The following is a 21,581-nucleotide window of genomic DNA, read 5'->3' as shown; positions in this document are numbered from 1 at the left end:
ATATATCCATGTTCGAGCCGTCGATCAGGAGAGAGATTCAGGCAAATGCGGGGGAGAAAACGGCTGAATTACAATCCCCGGAAACAAATTTGTCACGATTGATAATGCCGATTCGAGCGCTAGATTTTGACCCTTGTTACTAGCATGACGATCTTGTCGAAGAGCGCCTTGAACCTGCAGAATGAGGGGTCTTGATGCAACTCAACGTTGCCGATTCCATTAAATAGGCTGATTCAACGACTCAGAAAATAAACTACATCGTCATGAAGAAAACGATGCAAGCCATTTAGGCTAATCGGATATTGTTAGTAATGAAAGAATTCATTTCAAGACTTCAAAGAAAACCGCTTCAGCCAATTGTGAAGGGTGAAGCTGTATAATACCTTCAATTTCTAGCGATCGCTTTCATTGAAAAGCTTGAATCCAAAAAGCTGAGAATCTCTTACTTAATGCTCAGTGTTATCTGTTAGAGTGCACCAACGTGGCACGGCTACTTTGGGTTTGGCAGTCATCCATCTCTCCACACAAATTTTGCTAGCGATAACCTTTCACATCAAAGACGGGGATTGTCGCGCGCCCTCAAAAGCTTACCATTATGCGCATCATCCTTTACCAGTCGCCCAAGGCAACGATTTTGGAGGTTTGCAGACTGCACAAAAACACCCACTTAGCTACGGATGCCTTTAATTTGATTGACCATTCAGATCTAGCAATTGATTGCTCAATCGCGCCGATCGACATGATGCGGCTGGTGTAGGGTAACATCAATGGTAGGATGGCCCCTGTAGTGACCCTGGCGGGGAAGTTTCGCGAAACTTCGCATCGGCAAGCAACAGCAAGCAACATGGAATTGCGTGTCGTGTTCAAAGAACAAATGCCTGAGGCTCCCCAATTCGATGCGATTCCACGGTCTCACAGTCTGCGAATACCCTCGCTTGTATCCCCAAGACTAGAATAGTCTTATCATCCGATAACGACATGCTCTGACAATGAGATCTGGTTGACGTCACCTGCAACGGTACACGGAAGAAAGTCACCGAAACGTCCTGATCCTGACCGCATTTTCTTAGGAGTCTGGAAATAAATAATACTCTTTCGGATTTAATTACCTATTTATCAACCCAATTCGTGTTCTACTTTTTTTTTTTTTTTGTTTTGTTTACTTTGTGCTTGGGTAGTGGCTTTTTTGACGCACGCGCAAATGTCTCTCGCTCAGCATGTAACCCAGACTGAGGGCTTCGACTACGAAGGCCCAGCGAATCCCAACTACGAAGGTCCGAGTCATCCGAATGTTTCTCCTGGCTTTGGTACGGGAAATATTCTCGCTCCTGGTGATGAATGCGATCAAAGCGGTGATCGATCAGAATGGCGTCGATTGAGTTTTGCGCCTGTCGAGATTGCTAAGAAATTGCCAAACATTGCGGCTTACAAGGTCTCCAACCTCAAGCGCTATGGTGAGTCAATCAGATGGCCCAATTGAGAGGCATCGCTAACTTCGCGCAGTTCAGGTCGCGACTGGTATAATTGCTTGTTGGTTCGCAGCAGGTATTGTCTTCGGTTTCGCTGCCCTCAAGCCAATTCTCATCAACGAGGGCATCTATTCCGAACTCTGCCCAGTGGTGGATTACAGGATCCCATGCGCTGAGCAAGACATGCGATTGAACCTTTTGTTCATCTCAGCGTCAATCTCCGCCAATGTGTCTTCTCTTTTCGCTGGCGCTGTGCTCGATCGCTACGGTCGACGAGTATGTTGGCTGGTCTCGAGTGTTCTGCTCACTCTCGGTTCGTTGATGATGGCCATCTCATTCTCGCATCCGGGCTTCCATGGATATCTCCTCGGCAACATTCTTCTCGCTTTCGGTGGTACCTTTATCTTCGTTTCCAGTTTCCAGCTCGCGAACGCGTTTCCAAAATATTCTGGGCTGATCGTCGCGCTCGTCACCGGCGCGTTTGATGCCTCGGCTGCAGTGTTTTTGTTCTATCGCATGGCTTATGAAGCATCCGGTGGATCATTTTCACTTGACAAGTTCTTCTACGGCTACATTTCCGTTCCAGTAGCCATTTTCCTCGCTGAATTTCTCTGGATGCCGGCCCACTCATACCATACCCTCCCTCAACTCGAGAAGAAGATCGAGCACGCTCAAGACCGCACCCGCGATGTTCACGAATCGGACGAAGAGATCGACGATACAAACGAATTGACACGCGTACGAAGCGCTCGAGCCGACCAGAGAAAAGCCAAGCTTGAGAAGATTGAGGAACTCGCTGGCGATAGTCAAGAACGAGGCGAACGCGTCAAAGAAGAGGAAGGCCGACAAGAAGCCAGCGGGGTCTGGGGTGTTCTCCACGGAATGCCAGCTCACAAGCAGATGATGACGCCTTGGTTCATCCTCATCCTCGTCTTGACGATCCTTCAGATGATTCGCATGAACTACTTCATCGCTGGTGTCAGATCGCAGTACCGATACATGTTGGGCTCTGACAAGGCCGCTGAGCGCATCAATGAGTTCTTCGATGCTGCTCTGCCCATCGGAGGCGTTGCTGCGACGCCATTCATTGGAATTTTGCTCAATAACCTGAGTGTTCCCACTACCTTTTCTGTTTTGACGGTATTTATCATCATCATTGGCGTCCTGAACTGTATTCCGAACATGGTAGCTGGATACTTCACAGTCGTTGCTTTTGTCTTTTTCCGTCCTCTTTACTATTCTGCAGTCTCGTAAGTACCCTTTCAACTACTTCACCAATTCTAGTTACTGACCTGCATCCTAGTGACTACGCCACTAAAGTCTTCGGTTTCGCTACGTTCGGGCGCATTTACGGAACGATCACTTGCATCTCTGGAATCACGCAGCTCATTCAGTCGGGACTCGATGCACTCACTCATGGCCCATTGCACGATGACCCAACGCCTGTCAACGCGACCTTGGGTGCCGTGGGAGCTCTTGTAGGTCTCATTTTGACCGTCTTCATCACTGTCAAGGGTAGAGTCTTTGTCGAGAAGAAGGTTGAGATGGAGGCCGATGGTGAGAGAGAACGACTCCTGTCGGATGCTCAGAATGGGTATGGAACTGGTCACTGAGTCTAAGGATGGCAGAGGACTATGAAAGAGGTTTTGTGAGGGAATTTGGAAATCGTTTCGCAAGGTTACATTACGTTTTTATCCTGTTGGAAGCTTCCAAGTCGTTGTCTTTTATGAATTGTGTGTTCATGGAAGTGTAGGATAGGATTAAAAGTTATTGGATGGGCGTATCACCTTGAGTTCTCACTAATCGAATTTATAAAGATATGAAAAAATAAATGACGCAGGAGTTGGCTGGGCTATAGATATTCATGTTAATTAATTTACCATTCTCACTGATGCTGTTGGTCATGTAGCTCATGCCTGCCAATCGGGACTCAATCCTGCGAGATGCTGTATAAACATGAGAACCAGGGAAACTATGCATATTAGGATATTTAGATCAATAATACCCGTTCCCAATTGATGACAACGACGTGAGCACGGTTCGGTTCAGATCCACGCGCCAAACGTCGCCCCGAAGCTCTCTCGAGACACGCAAATGTCCAGCCTTGGCATTTTCCCTACGACAGCATGCAGCAAGTCAGATCAGCATGTGGAGCTTCAATTCAAAGCGAATGGCCAGCAAGGAATGCCTCAGTTTGCACGCTATGTGATAGACTTCGACGCATTTGGATCTTTAAAATACATGTAGGGAGTGAGGTACGGCGGATGAGCTTGGAAGCATCACAAAGAGTCCCGTTTAATAACCAGTAATAATTACAAGGCGATGTCTCACTGGATATACAAGCATATTTTATCGAGATGCAATCCATAACGCTCCCTAGTTTAAGTCGGGCCCAAGCTGAGACATTGACAGTGGTTGCTCCCTTGCAGCTATACATACCGACTAGCGACTCTCAACTCCTGAGCTACCAAATGTTTCCATTCCTCACATCACAGGCCGGAGACAATTCTCCCTTGATGGTGGATATTCGAGAAAAGCAATTAAATATGATGCCTCGCCTCTTTCACCCTCTGTCGGTAAGCTGCTTGTCTTGGTACGCAGCAGAATGTCCAAACGACTCATTTCGTTACTGCTGTCAGGTCTCATCACACAAACTGGTGCTCAACATGTTGTCAAAGAACCAGATACAGTCTGTGTAACGTACTTATCAACATATCTCGTCCCTATTTCGTCGAACGCCACAGGTTCTGTGCCTACAGATGGCGCGAACAGCTCATCGCAGACTTTTGATGCTGCCTTGACAGCTTCTACCACATTAGAGTCCGGGATTAATCCATTCCTCGAACTGACCGAGGCTCTTCAACCTTCCCAGTCTCTTTCTGGTGACTCCAATCAGTTTATCACAACCTCGGTCACGACCGGTACGAATACAGCGGACTCCGATCCCACGACAGCGCCCGGGCCTGATGACCAGCTCGTTGTCTTCCGCATCGTCCCAGAGACTGATAGCTCAAGACGGAGGCGACTCAAGAGAGCGCTTGGAGGCTTTGTAGGCTCTACCTCGGAGATATGCCAAGATGCTTCTGCGTTTAGCCTCTCTGGCGGACGCCTTCTTGACGGCCGGAGACCTATTTACTATAACGGCGAAGACTTTAAGGAACTGCGCGGTCAACAGACGACACCACCTCGCGGGGCTGTTGCTACCACATTTGCTGGTGATGGTGGATTCCTACGATTTCGCAGCCCTGACCTGCCCAACGGCGAAGCAGGCTTCTGTCAGAGCCCAGGAACTGGTCAGGTATACATTACATTTGCATCATCACCACCTGGCTGCGTATCAGTCAGGCTATCTGTTGTTGGAGGTATGTTGCTATGTGTTTTGGGTATCATCAGAAGCTAACTCTTGACAATAGTCGATGAGTGCGAAGATGGGCAAACGCCTGTAAGCGCTGCTCCTATGTCAACCGATCTCCAGACCCTGCAACCTACAGTGGACTCTGTGGTCACATCCGTTCCTTTCAGTACAGCTATTACTACTGTTTCTAATGATCTCTCTGACGCCACATCGTTCGCGGACTTTACGACACTTGTTTCTCCGTCTCTGGAACCTACGCAGACACGACCTGCGCAAACAAGTTCTTTTCGCTTTTCTAATACTTCAACCAATGCGTTCCCTACAGTACCAATTGAGACGTCCGAAGACCTTTCTTTTACAAACATTCCTGGTGTTACATTTACACCTTCAGAAAAAGCAACGACAGATGATGTTTTGCCCACTGACACGCCATCTATACAATCTCAACTTACCTCTGATGATACATCATCGAGCGTCGCGGAGGCTGCAACTTCGACAAGGCCAGTCACAGACACTACTAGCCTTGGGCCCAGTATCAGCTCTTCCGGTACTAATAGCATCGGCGACTCAGAAGTCACGAGCACAACGGCAACATTGGAGTCCGCGAGCACTTCAGACATAACAACTGACGTCTCTACGACAACCACAGCTGCCGAGACCACCACTACCACTAGTCCACCATCTCGGGCTTGCGAGTCTTACCTCATCAACCCAACAGTCCTTTTTAGCGGTGACCAAGATAACGACGATGGAGTTGAAGAGCTTACTCTTCCATTTCCGGTGGGGATATACACCGAGTCCAGCGAAACCATCTACATTGGTGTCAATGGATTGATAAGCTTGTTTGACAACTCCATCGCACAATCCTCCAACAACCCATTTCCGGATAATGGCTTGCCATCAGTGGCCATTGCGGCCTACTGGGATAACTTGCGCATTAAAGGTAATGCTGGTTACGAAATCACGTACAGAGTTTACGATGATGCTGATTATCGCGCTGTCAATATCGACTGGTGTGTTGTGGATGAGGATGATGTTGTCACCCACTTCATGGTTATTCTCAGGGCTTACGATCTTTCAAACCCCGAGTCAGTTTTCATGCGTTACTTCCAGTCAAATGGAGGAAAATCAGCCACTATAGCTGTACAGAATCTTGTTGATGCAAAGTCTGAGCAATTCTCTTACGATATGGAAGATGCAGTGCCAGATGGATGCACAGTTCTCTTCTTCACTATAGGAGGCGATGAGAGAGTTGTTTATGTGCCACCGTAAGGGGCATATAGCACCATCTACTACATTTCGCATGTTTATGTACTTAGTTTTAACATAGAATAATGTCATTCATTTTTGCATTGCACTCAGCGCTTACCCTTTAACAACAACGCAAGTCACCCCAGGAAAAGCAGAAATACATCATGTGTATGAACTGTTGAGATTCGTGTGAAACCACATAAGAAATTATACATAGCTATATTCTATAGATCAACATCACCTGAGCTCGATCTCCATCCCAAACTATACATAACATCTGAGAAGGCAACCATAACCCTCCAAAGACAAGCATCAAAAACATCTTGAGCTTTGTCGAGGAATCCAGCCAATCCGTCTCGAACGTTCTGAGCAAACTCACCAATCTTGGTGATAGCCCATGATGAAGTCTCATAGATGCGCTCCATGCCATGATGCAGACACTGTGGTCTTTTCACAGGGGAGTTACTGGGGTTATCGCCCTTGGGAACCTCCTTTTCCTCAGGATCAGACCAGTTAGAACCAAGGCGGTACACAGAATAAGCATCATCTGGTCCGCCACACTGCTCGCGTGTATCAAAAATGGACGTGAACCAGCATTTATCGTTGTCAATTCGCGCAGATTCATCTGGAAGCTTATTGGAACAGAAGCATCTAGATCCATGGCGAAGTGCAACGGAATATCCCTTGATAGTACACTGACGGTTGCAAGAATCTCCGTTGGAGCTTCGATAAGGTCCTGTGATTCTGACGCGTGGAGGATACGAAGAGGTGAAGCCTGGAAGGGTGAAACAGCCATGGGGTTTTAACTTGGACAGCCCCATCTCCGTTGGGCGTTTCGGAACCTTAACGGGTCGCTCGACTTGCTCAATCTTGAGCTCATCGTCCACCACTTCAGTGGTAATTCCTGTGTTCACAACACTCCAAGTTCTTCTCCCGCCACAAGCTTCACGAGACCAACCGGGACACCAGTTCGCACACTGAGCATCATCGACCCGTGCGCTCTTCGCAGGATATGTATCAGAGCATAAGCACCAGCCACGCTGAACAGCTGCGACAGGCTTGTCCTCGCGCTGACAATAGCGAGCGCATTGTTCAAGGTTGTTCATGTTTTCAAGCTTCTTGTGTGTCAAGGTAGCAGACTGCATATTGTAGCAGCCATGTGATGTGACATAGCCTAAGCTCGGCTCCTCATAAGGCTTCTGCATATGGCCCCTGTTATTGGATTCTTGTTGGATGCGGTATCTCCCACCAGCGTAGCCAGTCCTGTATGCCGAAAAAGTGTCTGCAGTAACACCGTAGCCTCCACAAGAGTACTGAGAATCGCCGTCGCAGGGGATCTGACATTCACGAAGGTCTGTGGTGGAGCCAGAGCGAGGATAGCCTTGGGAACAGTGACATTGCGAGCCTTTGATGAATGCAACACCTTGTCCTGCGGCTTTGCATGAGTCGATGCAGGATGAGGGGAGTTTTGAGATTGCGCCTGGGTCTAGAGGTATGCGGCTTGCAGTCATGGGGATATCGTAGAAGCATCGCTCAATCTGTCTTATAGGCTTAGGCTCGATGACAGGTCTCCTCTCAGGGCCGAGGTTGTAAACACTGAACGCGACATTGTCGCCACCGCAGTTGAAAAAATTTGTTCCGGGACACTGAACATTACACTGAGAATCAGGAAGTTCATCTTTCTTATCGGGATACTCATTGCTGCAGTGGCAGATCTGATCCAGGGTGAACGCATACATACGGCCCTTTCGCTGACAGAAGCGGTGGCATAGCATAGGGCTATTGCGCGCAAACAGTTTGGAGACAGTATCTGTGGGCACTGTTTTGTAGCAAGCTTGTCCGGGATGCCCATTCGGCTCAGTATGCTTGGGAGATGTTTTCTCAGAATTTAGTAACTTAGTAGCGATAGAAGGTTCGGTCTCAACATCAACACCAAGGCCTGTGTCATAAACGGCGGTATAAGGATCATGACGAGCTGGGTTGTACTCAGAATCGCGCTGGCACCTATCATCACCGTCGCTCAAGCATGGCATGTAGCACTTATTGGAACCAGCAGTGGCATCTGTTCCAGGATACATGCTATAGCAGGAGCAAGCGTTTCCGCTGATAAAAGCAAGAGGCTTTTCATCTTGAGCGCAGATCTTGGCGCATTCGCGGCGGGAGTCATCGTCACGAATTAACACCTTCTTGAGCATTGACAGACGCGTTGAGATGTAATAGCATCCCTGCGCGGTGATCTTGCCAACCTTGCCATGGTTTGTCGAGAGTTGCTTAGATTCGGTTTGCTGACTGGATGGTCTTCGATTGGGGTGGGATAAGGCATCATTTGCTTCATCGGCCGTAGAAGGGATGAAGAAGATGCTGTAAGGTTCGTTGTCGTCCTCAAAAGCATTGTTCCTTGGCTGCTTGACGCAGTCCCCATTGAGAATACCGATGCACTGCGCATTACAGCGGTTATTATCGATTTGATAGTAGCTCGGAGGCGCGACATCACTGCAGAAGCAGTTGACGGAATCGAACGCAATCCATTGCTGACCGCGCCGGGTACATGTATCGACACACTTCTGACGCTGAACCTCGTTTCGTGAAAATCCACCAACAACAAAATTCCGCGATCTTGCCCGATAACAGCCCTTATGCTTAAGAGCCTCGAGGCTGGAAGTCTGGGCAGCTACCAGAGCCACCCAGAAAAAAAGAGCGGCATGTAATAAACTAAACGTCGCCATGGCAAAAGAGTGAATGGCGTCAAAGAACAAGAGGGAACCATTGGGGCCGGGAATGAGGTGTTTATGTTTCCGGCATCAGCGGCCGGTCTAATTTTACATGAGGACAATCTAGACTCTCGTTGGTTGCCCTTGTGTTAAATATGGAACGATTTAGGCATCATACAAGGATCTGTGCCTCAATGCTGGCTAGGATCATAGAAATCAGCCAACGAGTGGTAGGCTTGGGGAGCTAAAGTGACAGGGCTGCGGATCCTAGCTGAAGCGTCGTTCTTGGCGTCGGCTACAAGGCAGGCTGAAAGAAGAAATCGCCGACACTCGTGATATTTCTATAGGGTAGGAAGATCTTTTTACAAATCCTACAAGAAGAAGTTCAAAGACTCATCGTTATCATAATCATCAGGGGGTTTAGCTTAGATTTAAGCTTACATTGGATTACATTGCCACCAGAAAAGTAACGCTGTTCCCAGTCTTCCTCAACCAGGGTTCCATCAAGCTCTTCTTGGCTGATTACGTATACATATCTTGCTTTGCATATGAGCCTCGAGCTCAAGGTAATTCGTCGGACAGACGTCTCGTCGTAAGTTCTACCAATTCCTGAGCTCTCAAACAATACAGGCGGGAAAAAGGAATGGCAATCACTCCATGTTCCCCGCTTGCTAGTAGGCAGACGAACGGGGCGTCAATAGGTGCGCACCTGGATGCGCACGTAAGTGTCACGTGTTGCGCACCCGGTGCGTCTGTAAGGGAGTTATGTAAGCCCAACACCCTTGTAGCTACCCCTTTCCCGTTGATAAAGAGCCTCACTTCGCCGCGCAACGATCTACTCAAATCATCTCTCCTAGAATGAATCCAGTTACAGCTACTCGTCAATTTTCTGATGACTGCCTGCCTCCTGAACGCGAGTATGGCTCTCGGGAAGCCCTACACGCCGCGATCAATGCATGGGCAGCTCCCAGGGGCTATGCGTTTGTCACTGGGAAGTCGAAGAAAACAGAGAGCGGCAGACGAATTGTTTTCTTCAGCTGTGACCGTGGAGGAGCACCTCCAAAGGCCTCGGGCGTACGGCAACGGTCAACTACAACACGGCGTACAGGGTGTCAATTCTCAGTCCTTGCGAAGGAGGCCTTGGATAAGACAACGTGGCGCCTTACACACCGTCCTGGCAGCGAGTTTGCCCATCACAACCACGAGCCAAGCACAAGCATGTCTGCACATCCAGTCCATCGTCAACTATCCAATGCAGATAGGTCAACTATTAACAACCTTGCAAACGCTGGTGTAGCACCGAAAGAGATCAGGTCCTACCTACGTCAGAACACAGAGTCTCATGCCACCCAGCAAGACATCTACAACTGCATTGCACAAGGCAAACGAGACCAGAAGAAGGGCCAGAGCACAATCCAAGCTCTTGCTAATGAGCTTGAGGCTGAGGGTTTCTGGAGTCGAATACGCTTCGACGAGGATGGTCGGGTTACAGCTGTGTTGTTTGCCCACCCAGAGTCGCTAACATACCTTAAGTCATACCCGGATATACTTATATTGGACTGCACATATAAGACAAACAAGTATAGGATGCCTCTTCTCGATATCGTCGGTGTTGATGCCTGTCAACGATCATTCTGCATCGCCTTCGCCTTCCTCAGCGGCGAGGAGGAGAAGGACTACATCTGGGCGTTAGATCGGCTACGTTCAATGTACGAAGCCTGTAGCGCAAGGCTGCCATCTGTGATCCTTACAGACCGCTGTCTGGCCTGCATGAATGCGGTATCTCATTGTTTCCCGGCTGCAGTATCGCTTCTATGCCTTTGGCATGCCAACAAGGCAGTCCTGCGTTACTGCCAGCCAAGCTTTATGCGTCATAACGATGCGGCTCAAAAGCCTCAAGGCCACCAAGAGTGGAAGGACTTCTACGGAAGATGGCATGAGCTCGTGGCATCGGCAAATGAGGAGACATTTGAAGACAGGCTTCAGCAGCTCAAAGAGCGCTATGCTTCAGCTCACGCCCGGGAGGTCGCCTACATCATCGAAACATGGCTTGACCTCTACAAAACAAAGCTCGTGAAAGCTTGGGTTGATCGGTATCTTCACTTTGAGAATGTGGTTACATCTCGAGGCGAGGGTATTCATCAGCTCATCAAGGTGTACCTTGATACTTCCCAGCTAGATCTCTTTGAGGCCTGGAGGGCTATCAAGCTGGCGATACTTAACCAAGTAGCTGAGCTCCGAGCAAACCAGGCGAAGCAGCAAATCCGAACACCCATAGAACTCTCAGGGAGTCTATACAGCATCATACGAGGCTGGGTATCTCACGAGGCATTGCGGAAGGTTGAGGCGCAGAGAAAGCGGCTCCAACAGGACAGACTCCCTGCCTGCACAGGAGTCTTCTCAGCAACGCTTGGGCTCCCTTGCGCTCACACAATTGAGCCTCTTCTACAACAAGCCCAGCCGCTTCAACTACACCACTTCCATACGCATTGGCATCTTCAACGAGAAGGAAACCCTCAATTGCTCATAGAGCCCCGCCGTCAGTTCGATCAGGTGCCAGCTACGTCAACATTGCCGAAGACTAGCACTCAGCGCGAGCCATGTGCATTTGAGATCGTCGAACAAGCATCACAGACGAGAGCCAACCCCAAATGTTCAAGATGTCATACACAGGGCCACAGGATGAGCTCAAAGGCATGCCCATTGCGATATGCGCATCTTGTATCTCCCTCAGCTTCTACAGCGCCCCCAAATACGCTGCCGCCATCGACTACACCAAGTTCGGCTCAACAGCCAGTTCCCGATCCATCCTTATGCTCAATTTTGCCACAGCAGCAGGTAGCGCCGCCAGCGGCACTATGTGATCAAGAGATGGTGCCGTCCCCGCCAGATATAATAGCACTGCCATCCTCATCAGCGGATGTACCTCCACCACCAGATATGCCGCCATCGGTACCAGCGTCTGGGCCAGACATACGCTATGATGACCCTCGTGCTATATATGATCGATATATTGCAGCACGGATGGCATGGTATAACAAGCTGCCTCGAGGTAGCTTAAAGACTAACCAGGAATATCGAAAGGCAATGGGCCTCCCTCAACGCTACGATAAGACAAGTTACAGCTGGTGTTTGGATTATAAGCAGATGGGTAAGCGATGCACATCAACGATACCTGGACGGGAGTGGACTAAGGAGGAGATGATGGCGTACTTGGATTGGACCAGGGTAGAAGATGAACGTGTGGAGAGGCAAGTCGCCCAGGAGATGGGCGACAACCCTCTGGCGAACAGGCGAACAGGCATGAAGGAGATTTGGAAGAGGGTTGAGCAGGACATGATCGACCAACAAGCTCTGTACTCGAACGATAAACTGGCTGAAGACTGTATCATAGTTACTGCTTAGATTATTATTAACGCCTACATTACTTATATCCCAATTATGGCACCGTGAGAAAAAATCTGTATAGCAGAGCAGTTCGTCATCTAGAGATTAGAAGCAATACAATAAAATACAATAGGCTGGCTGGCATACAAGGGTGTTGGGCTTACATAACTCCCTTACAGACGCACCGGGTGCGCAACACGTGACACTTACGTGCGCATCCAGGTGCGCACCTATTGGCGCCCAGACGAACGACACCATGTTCGGCTGAGTAATACCCGCGCGGGTGAGTGTCCACCTTCATTTGATGTGTAATGCATAAACCTCGGGCGGTCCTTGATGGTATTAGAAACCTCATTACGTTGATGAAAGCTGTCTCTTTTCCCCAATCTTCAACCTCAATCTGCTTCCCGGATTGCTCGGCCTACTTTATCCTGCACTGTCATCGTGTTTGTCGCAGCTTGACTGCCTTGCCGAGCAGCCGATATGGCCCACGAGACCCCCTCCAGGGCTGACTCATCATCAAACAGCAATGAGTATATGCATTCGACCGGAGCGAGCAGCCAAGGCTCAACGTGGGAAGAAGAACGAGAGAACGAACAGACCAGTCGGCGCATCAGCATAATCACCACCACGCTCTCTTGCTTCCAGTGCCGGGCCCGAAAGGCGAAATGCGATCGATTGAAGCCCAACTGCAGTCGATGCGTGCGACTTGGAGATGAATGCGTGTTTCCAAACTCGCGACAGAGGCGACTCGTTCGGAAGACAAACCCTGCTGCCACGTTGGAGACCCGAGTAGGTTGGTGACCCTTGCGTTCTTTCCAATAGCCGGGGTCAACTAACCCTTTTCTTGAAGCGCGACTAGAAGAGATAATTACGCAAAGCGGCCTACCAGACATCTTACTGAGTGAGCCCATATCCCTTGGTGATGAAGCCGGACTTGATATGGGCTGGAACCAGGATGCAGCCAACATCAACCAGTCAACTTCCTACGGGCCCGCGTCCAATGGAATTCCCGTAATGCAACCAACTGCCGCGTCGTCCCAAGAAGACCCATTCATGATGCAAGAATTGATTGGAATTGGCCAGTTTGAGCAGCTTCCGCCCAGCCACTTGACCGAACGACTGTAAGCCGTGACCGCCTCCGACTTCGTTCCCTAACCCCCTCTATGCTACGCTATTACTACCGTCATTTATCGCTTCTATATGCGCCCGACTATGCTAATCCAGGGTTTATAGGGTTGCTTTGTATTTCGACGAACTGAACCAAGATCTTCCAATGTTACACCGAACACGCTATGTGACATCTCTTCATTGCCCTGCCCATATGCGTCCACCCATGTCTTTACAATATGCGGTCTTGGCTCTGGCCGCAGCAACGCGTCAGGAGTTCGCACACCTCGCAATGCCATTCTATCAGCGGTCTAGGCGGTATGCAGAGGCAGATGAGATGAAAGTGAGTGCATGAACCGAAACGCATGAGGAGCCAACAATCATAACGCTTTTGGCCAGGGCCAAGGAGAATACTTTACCACCATAGCTCATACGCAATGTTGGAGCTTACTCGCCGCCTATGAGTCCCACCAACTCCTCTTCTCTCGGGCGTCTGTCAGTCTATCTAAAAGTGTCCGGATCGCCCAGATGCTTGGGCTGCATCGTCTTGATAGCCCAAAACAACCAACGGACCCACCGCTCCCTCCACCGGGAGACTTCTTTGAGGTTGAAGAGCGGAGGAGAACCTGGTGGGTAATATTCTGTTCCGATCGGTTCGTGAGTGGTATCACGGGTTGGCCCGCTCTAGTCAATGAGAAGGATGTGAGTAGATCATTGGAATGGAGAAGCTTGAGAAACCAAAGGGCTGATGTATCAACTGCATACAGATCGAAACCCGATTACCTGCCTCTGACGATGCATTCGATATGGGCACTAATGAAGCGACACCCTTTCTCATCGCTGCCCTTCAAGGGGGCACTCTCTATTCTCCTTTCGCTGGTAAGGTGCTTACCGCCCATACTTTCCACAGAACTCTAGAGCACACATTCCGGTCCCTCCCAAATGATGGCATCGAGGACATTGCGAATGGGCCATATTGGATTCGACAGCGGGGGATTGACGCTGACCTATCTAATATGATTTTGTACCTCCCAGAAAACCTCCGCCTCCCACAGTACGGGCAGAACCGGAATGCCGTCGTCGTCAATGTGGGTATTCACACCTCCGTTATATGCATACATAGAGCGGCATTGGCAAAGATAAGAGAGTTCGGCCTAGCCGCAGACTTGTTTGCAAATAGCAGGCTTCGACTTCTACCTTCGGCAGAGCAAATACTGAACGCTCTCAAGTCGACTGACGACGCCAAGGGCGCTATGGCTGATCATTTCTTGGTATTTTCGGCGTATCTTGCGGCCTTGATCTTTCTAGAAGACTACATGGAAACCAAATATCTGAAGAACGAACAACATCTCCATTACATTCTGAATGCAATGGCCCAAGCTGGCGAGAAAGACCTATTCTCACGTTCGTTAGCAATTCAGCTTGCTTCAGGGATGAAGCACGTCGGAATGGATTCGAGGACTATAGACCGAGTAAGAACGGTCACGCAATGGCCATCTATCAATTGGAAGTTGCTAACAACGTGAGTTTAGGTACAAGAACTTCCGCCAACATCTGTATCGATACCCATTCTTGCCAAACAAGACAAGGCCTCATCACACATCACTTTCTGTTCGATTCTTCCCACCAAGTCAGATGACTACTCGATCTAACCAAGAAGGGGATAATATTATGGCATGTGGGTGTCCGCTGTGGCCCAAGCATTGAGAGTGTGCCGGTTGTTGAGACCCAGCGCTGGATTGTAATATTTACTGTATAGAGAATGCCATACTCCTATGATATAAGGACTGCGCTTGTTCGGTGATAATGGTTTGAAAGGCCAAAATCAATAGTAGAAGAAATACTATGATATGAGTATGGAGCTGAACTCTAACCGTTCTATGAATGGAATTCAAAGCTAATCCTTCGAAAGTCAGATCGTCTATCAAGGGAACATTCTTCAAGCCCAGAAATGTATTGATAAGGCCCGAACTCAAGTGAGAGTTACTAGCCATTGCCCTAGCCGGCGTCTATCATGGGGGACCACCACTTGGTGCGTATCGGCTGAGCTTTCTAATTCTCTCGCCAAAGACATAAAAGAGTATTGGAACTGGGAAAAGCCCAACCGCTATAAAGCCAAGAACACTGGTGGCCCAATCAACCCCCAGCCTTTTGTACATGGCGGCCGCAAACATTGGAAATCCTGCGCCGAACAGTGCCCGTACTACAGCATTGGCAGCGAGGGCACTGTTTGCATTCATTCGATAATTATCTATGATGTAGGTTTGACCTTGAAGAAAGATACTACGAGCAAGTCAGCAATTGCTCTGCGAACCTGCACGATCGAAAACACCTACAGCATGATACCCACTCCGAGCGGAATTCCAGCTAAAGCTTGTGGCACCCACAAGATGTTAGGGTCGGAAGTCCATGCGAACCAGAGAAGCCCAATAGGAAAACATGCCCCGCCAACCATCATCGGTAGGAGCCGTTGCTCAGGTGGCAGATGACCCTTGGCCTTGATTATGCGTGTAAGCCGGGTTTTGGAGAAGATGACAATGAATATGACTCCAATGACAACGCCGAGTATTATAGCTAGGAATGGGAGAGATCCCACACCACTGTTCCAGCCCCGGTCCTCTTGGAAGGACACTGGATATGCTTCGAAGCATAGGTAGATGAGGCCGTATACGAAGGACATGTAAAGCGTGACGAGGATGATCACGGGCTCGAGGACTAGCATGGCGAGTGGCCGGACTAGGATTCGGTTTGCCATTTCGTGGATATCAACCGGCCTTTCTTCCGCCACGGCATGGATGGCCCAGTCTCGGGTTGATAGGCGGACTGAACGAGCTTTCCGAGCCAGAAGTGTAGACTCTAACGTCTCAGGAACCGTGATGAAAGCTATGGGCCCGAATAAAGCTGCCATAATAGCCGTGATGTACGCCGTCCACCGCCAGCCGAGTGAACTTTGGGTGATGAACCCACCCATAATAGGACCGGCAACAGGACCCTGCAGTCATCGAAATGAGTGTCGATGTCACTGATATCCAACGAAGAAATCGCACTTACGACGAAATTCGCGCCCGCGAAAATGCTCATGGCAATGCCGAGCTCGACAGGTGGCCAAAGGTCGACAAGTGCGCCGCCAACAACGCTGAGAGGAGATGAACCAAACAGGCCACTCAGAAATCGACAGACAAGGATAGTTTGAACATTCTCAGCGGTGGCCACGGGGATCTGGAATAGTGCAAAGACGAAATACCCAACAAAGAGTGGGTATTTACGGCCGTATACCTCTGACACGGGCCCAAATATCAGGGGACCAAAGGCGAAACCCTAGAGGTGGATTAGCCACAAGTCGGAGTGTTAAAGATGTCGCTAGCGATAGCGAACGTACTAGGACAAACAAGCTTGTACCCAGAGTCATGACTTCTATTGAGACGCCGAACTCCTTTGCAGCAGGCCGAGTTGCCGTGCTAAATATGCTGCTTGCGAAGGTCACAACCCATGTCAGCATGCCTAACGAGACTGTGATCATCCATTTTCTCCGATTCGGCCAGTTCTTGGGATTATCTGGATCATCTGGACCGTTCCAGCCGACGATTTTGCTGTTGGGATCCCGTCCGGTGATTGCTCGATTAGGATCGGCACCCATGACGTTGTCAGAGGAAGGGCTAGAGTCCTGTTTCTGCTCGTTCGTGGAATCGCCTTCGGAGATAGAAGAGGGAGACGTAGTGGCTCGGGCGTGGGACGCCATGGCCCAGAGAGGTCGAAGGACAGGGCTTCTGGCTTTTACAGAACAGAGAGTTACTACCGTGAGCTTAGTGGTATTGAAGGCACTGGAAATGTTTAGGACTCAGGAAGTAGATAGGTTTCACTATTATAAAGCAACGGTACGGGTTGGGGGTGGGGTCAGGAAATCATGTTGAAATTGAACTTCGGATGCGTCTGAAGACGATCTAACAAAGCATTACACCAGGAGACACGCCGATTTAGTCAGCACGCTGGTTCGGTCGTGGCCGCCTACCGAGAGAGTCCGGTCCGGCAAGGTGCCTGGCGCGGCCGGTCTGAACGGTATTATCGCTGGGCCGTGGTTGGTCCAACCGGTCTTGAGCATAAAACCGGCGGGCCGCGATCTGTCCGATGGATCCACAGGAACATGCCCCTTCATGAAGAAGCCATTGAACCCGGCGTAGCTTCATCAAATCATTTAATTCATTCATTTATCATTTTACTTGTAAGATTTTATATTGTAATGTCTTAGTTAATAAATCCTAGCTCATGTGCAAAAGGAAACTTTAAAGACTAAGATAATAGATGTATATAAAAGCAGCATTTAACAAATAAATATCTTATTTAATGTAGTTTATCTAAGTACTGGATACAACTGTTTCGAATTGAAATGTTTTCTTGAACCAAAGCAGACCTCCCGTCTAACATTAGATCTAATGCAAAACGAGTTCTAGTCCATTTATGACCTAGGGGGCTTCACCTGCCAAACATCAAGGGATACCCAGGGACCCGGGAAATCAGTCACAGCTACAGCGAGAATCTCGTTAAGCCAGGAGTACTTGCTGCTTCCAGTCTCAAACTTGACTCTATCCAAGGCAGTAGTTCCCGAGATCAAAGGGCCAGCTGAGTGACTGTAAACATAGGATCCGTCATCCATCTGTACTACAGAATGCGCGTCAACGTTGAAATTCCCCAAAGCATCGATTGCACCGAAATCGGCTCCAATAGGGAGGACTGTTCCTGTGAACAGTCAGCTGGTATTCATCATGTAAACGTATTGTTCGGCCTGCTTGTACCTTCGCCTTTGGGGCCCGACAAGCTGCCACCAGTTATGGGGATGGCCAATCGGGTTCCTGCTGGACCTGGACCGGTGTTGATGGTTGAACTGAGAGTGAGGTTCATACGGAAGAGGTACGTGAGAGTTGGAGCCTCAGGGGTTGCTGCAGCGGCGCCAATGCTGCTGGCAATGACAAAAAAGGCAGAAATCAACATGCTTGTAGAGCGAAGCAAGAAGGCCGAAAGAGAGTGACTGGGTTGTGATGACTACAAATTTTCAGCTACAATGTACGAGGCGAGGTCGTCTCTTAAACAGAAGAACAACTCGTCATTTATACCAGTCTCTATGAACGAGCACACTCAAAAGAAATGGTGCGAGATCGGATTCTAGAAACGCTCGTGAGGTTAGCCCCAGCCGGAAAAAATTGGTCACCGTCCGCAACAAGGAAGACGAGGATAATTTGATGGCTGACAAATGCAAGACTAGCTACATGGATAGATATCGGCCTGAAGTTGGAAGTTAGTCCGAGGAGAATCCAGTTCACTACAAAACTTCATCGCCCGAAGTGGCCGGTCCTTCGGTGTTGCGATAAGACCGCTTGTTGTGTGCTGACAAAAGCGGAGGAACCTCAATGTGACACGTGAGGCGGTAAAGAGAGTTTCTTTGTGGATAAAATCTCCTGCTAAAATATTGGTATCGGTTTCATTCAAATACCTCGCTGTCTGCTTGTCTCACAATCTCTCTCGCATACCCCACTTCAGTTATTAATTCATAATCATGTCCCGCAATCTTTTAATCACTGGCGCCACCGGGAAGCAAGGCGGCAGTGTCGTTGAAGCCGTCCTCTCTCGTTTCTCTAAGGAATTCACTATTCTCGCCGTTACCCGCAATGCACAATCGCCATCAGCCCTGCGCTTGGCCAAGAAGTCATCCGCCGTCAAGCTCGTCGAGGGAAACCTTGACGACGTACCTTCTCTATTTCGAGCCGCGAAGAAGGTTGCCTCTGGCCCCATCTGGGGTGTCTATTCAGTTCAAGCCGCAGTGACAAAGGGCACCACCTTCGAGGGAGAGATGCGCCAAGGCAAAGCACTTATAGACGAGTCAATCAAGAACGATGTGAAGCATTTCCTCTACAGTAGCGTCGATCGTGGTGGCAACGAGAGGTCCTGGAGTAACCCAACACCAATCCCGCACTTCAAGTCAAAGCATCAGATTGAGCACTATCTCCGCGATAGTATCGAAAGTAAGAAGTCTGCTATGGGTTGGACAATCTTGCGCCCTGTCATCTTCTTGGATAATATCACGCCGGACTTCCAGTCCAAGGTATTCATGACAAGCCTGCGCAATACCATGAAGGACAAGCCATTGCAGTGGATTGCTACTTCAGATATTGGCGTCTTTGCAGCCGAGGCGTTTGCCGATCCTGATCGCTTTAACAAGCAGGCTATAGGGCTGGCCGGAGAGGAACTCACCTTCGAGGAACTAGACCATAGGTTTAGGAGCGTGACGGGCACCGGCGTAGGCACGACGGTGGGGCTACTGGGGAAGGCACTCAAGGCAGGAGTTAAGGAGGTTGGTGTGATGTTGGATTGGTTTAAGGAAGAGGGCTATAATGTGGACATGCAGCTGGCTAGGAGCATTCACCCGCACATCAAGGACGTCAGGGCGTGGCTAAAACAGGACAGCGCTTTTGTCACACGATAGAGCTTATGGCGTGCTCCTTCTCCATACCTCATGTTATATTATGACACCGGCGATAAAGATAGGCCAAGCACTTCCGTGTGGGGAGTAGATCACCAAAACGACCGTTTTGAATCTCTTTTCAAGTTTATCCATAGACCTCATGATCACGCAAGATGAGATCCTGTCTAGCACTTTGAGCTGCGTGGTTTGAGATTCCCATGGTGGCGAGACCCTGTACTACCTTTTAACATATCGGGCTCAACAAGGTACCGTGATTAGGAACTTAACTTTCTGCCGAAGCCAAAAATCTTCTTATGACATTATATTGCGAAAGCTTACTAGTTTGTCAAATTCTCACCATTCGCTCACGTCAACCATCTTGCTCCTCACAGTCCATTTCCTTCCTATTCTATCTATAGCAGAAAGGGTCACAATGAGGGTTATTAGCTATCGTGGAAGCTTTTTAGGTAGCCGCTTATATTATAAAATAGAATCTAGCGCCCATTCTACCAGCGTCTGAAATATATTTATTTAAAAGACTGCCTCACATAAGCTTTACCCCTTTGAGAGACTATAATATAGTACTTCTTCTAAGAAAACCTCTCAAACTCTACTCTTTAGGGTGCTTAAATAGCTATTTGAGAGAAATTAATATTCAGTCCGGCCTCCTTCAGTGGCGCGCTAACAAGCATACTGGGACTGAACTGTATGTGTTAACAGCCTAAAGTTTAAACTTATAGGCAGCAATCAGGTACACGGCTGTATATAAAAGAACGTCCCCCCCGCCGAATTCTCGACCAACAATCTCCAAAATTCTCAACTACTTTACCACGTGCGATCAACCATTCATACTATAACACCAACCTCGAATTCTCACAATGGATCCCTTCGGACGCCTCCCTTTAGAGATTCGGGAAATGATCATATCAAATTTCGACATCAGCCCTGATATGTGGTTTCTTTGTCGAGCATCCCCCGTTTTCTGGCGCCAACTCCAGACGAGCAAATTACTAAAAACTTGGGACACCCTTAGAAAGGAGCTGGGCTATGAGATGCTTGGGCACGTCTTGATGCTTGTGCAATATCCGAAGATTGAGGAACCCATTCCAAAGGATGAAGAAATGGATGTGCGGGGAATGCCAAACGTCTACTTTCGGGATCCGCTGTTCACCCCACAGCAACATTTAATTTTCGAGATGCATGACAGGTACCAAGGCATGCTCAACTGCTTTGCGCTGGGCCCTGAATTGGTGCCTCTCTATAGGGATAGATATCCTGACGCCTGCCTTGGCAAGTTTAGCGATTACCTTGCCAAATCTTTCGGAGAACACGGGGAACAGCTTCCTACTGTAATGCTTCCAGTTGAGTCCCGAATGAGTTACCGGCTCTTCTATCTTCTCCTCGCCATCGAGATGATGGACCAATGTCCATCAGCCTTCGTAACAGCCCTGAGAGAGCCTCCCAAACAACTATCTATAAAAGAAGAGCGCTCTCTAAGGCTTGTTGATTGCTGGATACGGAAGGTTCCAGGAAGTGGTTCAGACGGTTGTAGGAGGTTCTATGACCGGCCCGAGGAATCTGAGGAAGAAGAAGACGATAATGATAACCGGGAGGAGGAGGAGGAGGAGGAGGAGGAGGAGCAGAGGGAAGCTGAAGAAACGGTGTTTATTCAATGCTAGTTTAGCTTTTGAGCGCAAGTAAGCCTCATGTGCTGGCTTGAATAGTTCTAAATAAATCTTTCAACACAGCACCGATTTCCTGAAAAGTTTCCAGATAATCGAGATGTTGAGTCAATAACTATCAAATTCCGCGATAAGCGTCAGAGCCTATGAAGTAACGATCTA

The 21,581-nt window shown here is 48.9% G+C and overlaps 8 protein-coding genes across 9 annotated transcripts; 5 read left to right on the top strand and 3 right to left on the bottom strand.

Annotated features, from left to right (window-relative positions):
- The first annotated feature begins 1,035 nt into the window (after window positions 1–1,035).
- Window positions 1,036–3,492, top strand: FOXG_09887 (uncharacterized protein). The gene is made up of 3 exons (XM_018389112.1): window positions 1,036–1,454; window positions 1,504–2,719; window positions 2,773–3,492. Exons 1-3 carry the CDS (start codon window positions 1,202–1,204, stop codon window positions 3,080–3,082), a joined length of 1,779 nt encoding a protein of 592 aa, XP_018247315.1. The 5' UTR covers window positions 1,036–1,201; the 3' UTR covers window positions 3,083–3,492.
- Window positions 3,493–4,048: 556 nt separating this feature from the next.
- On the top strand, window positions 4,049–6,182 carry FOXG_09886 (uncharacterized protein). Its single transcript, XM_018389111.1, has 2 exons — window positions 4,049–4,831; window positions 4,883–6,182. Exons 1-2 carry the CDS (start codon window positions 4,075–4,077, stop codon window positions 6,094–6,096), a joined length of 1,971 nt encoding a protein of 656 aa, XP_018247314.1. The 5' UTR covers window positions 4,049–4,074; the 3' UTR covers window positions 6,097–6,182.
- FOXG_09885 (uncharacterized protein) lies at window positions 6,084–8,898 on the bottom strand. Its single transcript, XM_018389110.1, has one exon. It carries the CDS (start codon window positions 8,799–8,801, stop codon window positions 6,300–6,302), a length of 2,502 nt encoding a protein of 833 aa, XP_018247313.1. The 5' UTR covers window positions 8,802–8,898; the 3' UTR covers window positions 6,084–6,299.
- Window positions 8,899–12,498: 3,600 nt separating this feature from the next.
- On the top strand, window positions 12,499–15,181 carry FOXG_09884 (uncharacterized protein). 2 transcript variants are annotated; one of them, XM_018389108.1, is made up of 6 exons: window positions 12,499–12,969; window positions 13,027–13,297; window positions 13,410–13,626; window positions 13,683–13,985; window positions 14,051–14,755; window positions 14,816–15,181. In XM_018389108.1, the coding sequence occupies exons 1-6, from the start codon at window positions 12,657–12,659 to the stop codon at window positions 14,933–14,935; spliced, it is 1,929 nt and encodes a 642-aa protein (XP_018247311.1). In that variant the 5' UTR covers window positions 12,499–12,656; the 3' UTR covers window positions 14,936–15,181. The 2 variants fall into 2 exon arrangements, with proteins under 2 accessions (XP_018247311.1, XP_018247312.1); XM_018389109.1 differs by having other exon boundaries at window positions 14,051–15,181.
- Window positions 15,182–15,295: 114 nt separating this feature from the next.
- On the bottom strand, window positions 15,296–17,022 carry FOXG_20176 (uncharacterized protein; the record flags this gene model as incomplete). Its single annotated transcript, XM_018400441.1, has 4 exons — window positions 15,296–15,566; window positions 15,620–16,275; window positions 16,335–16,601; window positions 16,663–17,022. The coding sequence occupies 4 exons, from the start codon at window positions 17,020–17,022 to the stop codon at window positions 15,296–15,298; spliced, it is 1,554 nt and encodes a 517-aa protein (XP_018247310.1).
- A 714-nt stretch (window positions 17,023–17,736) lies between these two features.
- On the bottom strand, window positions 17,737–18,269 carry FOXG_09883 (uncharacterized protein; the record flags this gene model as incomplete). The annotated part of the gene is made up of 2 exons (XM_018389107.1): window positions 17,737–18,017; window positions 18,074–18,269. The coding sequence occupies 2 exons, from the start codon at window positions 18,267–18,269 to the stop codon at window positions 17,737–17,739; spliced, it is 477 nt and encodes a 158-aa protein (XP_018247309.1).
- Window positions 18,270–18,767: 498 nt separating this feature from the next.
- On the top strand, window positions 18,768–19,920 carry FOXG_09882 (uncharacterized protein). Its single transcript, XM_018389106.1, has one exon. The coding sequence runs from the start codon at window positions 18,832–18,834 to the stop codon at window positions 19,756–19,758; it is 927 nt and encodes a 308-aa protein (XP_018247308.1). The 5' UTR covers window positions 18,768–18,831; the 3' UTR covers window positions 19,759–19,920.
- Window positions 19,921–20,549: 629 nt separating this feature from the next.
- FOXG_09881 (uncharacterized protein) lies at window positions 20,550–21,416 on the top strand (the record flags this gene model as incomplete). Its single annotated transcript, XM_018389105.1, has 1 exon — window positions 20,550–21,416. The coding sequence occupies exon 1, from the start codon at window positions 20,616–20,618 to the stop codon at window positions 21,414–21,416; it is 801 nt and encodes a 266-aa protein (XP_018247307.1). The 5' UTR covers window positions 20,550–20,615.
- Window positions 21,417–21,581: the final 165 nt, after the last annotated feature.

The sequence above is a fragment of the Fusarium oxysporum genome, chromosome 11 (assembly GCF_000149955.1).
Source record: "Fusarium oxysporum f. sp. lycopersici 4287 chromosome 11, whole genome shotgun sequence".
Taxonomy (NCBI): domain Eukaryota; kingdom Fungi; phylum Ascomycota; class Sordariomycetes; order Hypocreales; family Nectriaceae; genus Fusarium; species Fusarium oxysporum.
This window is presented reverse-complemented; position numbering and strand designations above follow the sequence as displayed.

What these genes read in the sequence shown, in the direction of transcription:
- FOXG_09885 (XM_018389110.1), bottom strand. Translation starts at nt 8,801, where the DNA reads ATGGCGACGTTTAGTTTATTACATGCCGCTCTTTTTTTCTGGGTGGCT.
- FOXG_09886 (XM_018389111.1), top strand. Translation starts at nt 4,075, where the DNA reads ATGTCCAAACGACTCATTTCGTTACTGCTGTCAGGTCTCATCACACAA. An exon ending in CAGGCTATCTGTTGTTGGAG is followed by an intron (nt 4,832 to 4,882) that starts GTATGTTGCTAT and finishes TCTTGACAATAG; the next exon opens with TCGATGAGTGCGAAGATGGG.
- FOXG_09887 (XM_018389112.1), top strand. Translation starts at nt 1,202, where the DNA reads ATGTCTCTCGCTCAGCATGTAACCCAGACTGAGGGCTTCGACTACGAA. An exon ending in CTCCAACCTCAAGCGCTATG is followed by an intron (nt 1,455 to 1,503) that starts GTGAGTCAATCA and finishes AACTTCGCGCAG; the next exon opens with TTCAGGTCGCGACTGGTATA. An exon ending in CTTTACTATTCTGCAGTCTC is followed by an intron (nt 2,720 to 2,772) that starts GTAAGTACCCTT and finishes CCTGCATCCTAG; the next exon opens with TGACTACGCCACTAAAGTCT.
- FOXG_09884 (XM_018389108.1), top strand. Translation starts at nt 12,657, where the DNA reads ATGGCCCACGAGACCCCCTCCAGGGCTGACTCATCATCAAACAGCAAT. An exon ending in CTCTAGTCAATGAGAAGGAT is followed by an intron (nt 13,986 to 14,050) that starts GTGAGTAGATCA and finishes AACTGCATACAG; the next exon opens with ATCGAAACCCGATTACCTGC. An exon ending in ATTCGAGGACTATAGACCGA is followed by an intron (nt 14,756 to 14,815) that starts GTAAGAACGGTC and finishes ACGTGAGTTTAG; the next exon opens with GTACAAGAACTTCCGCCAAC.
- FOXG_09882 (XM_018389106.1), top strand. Translation starts at nt 18,832, where the DNA reads ATGTCCCGCAATCTTTTAATCACTGGCGCCACCGGGAAGCAAGGCGGC.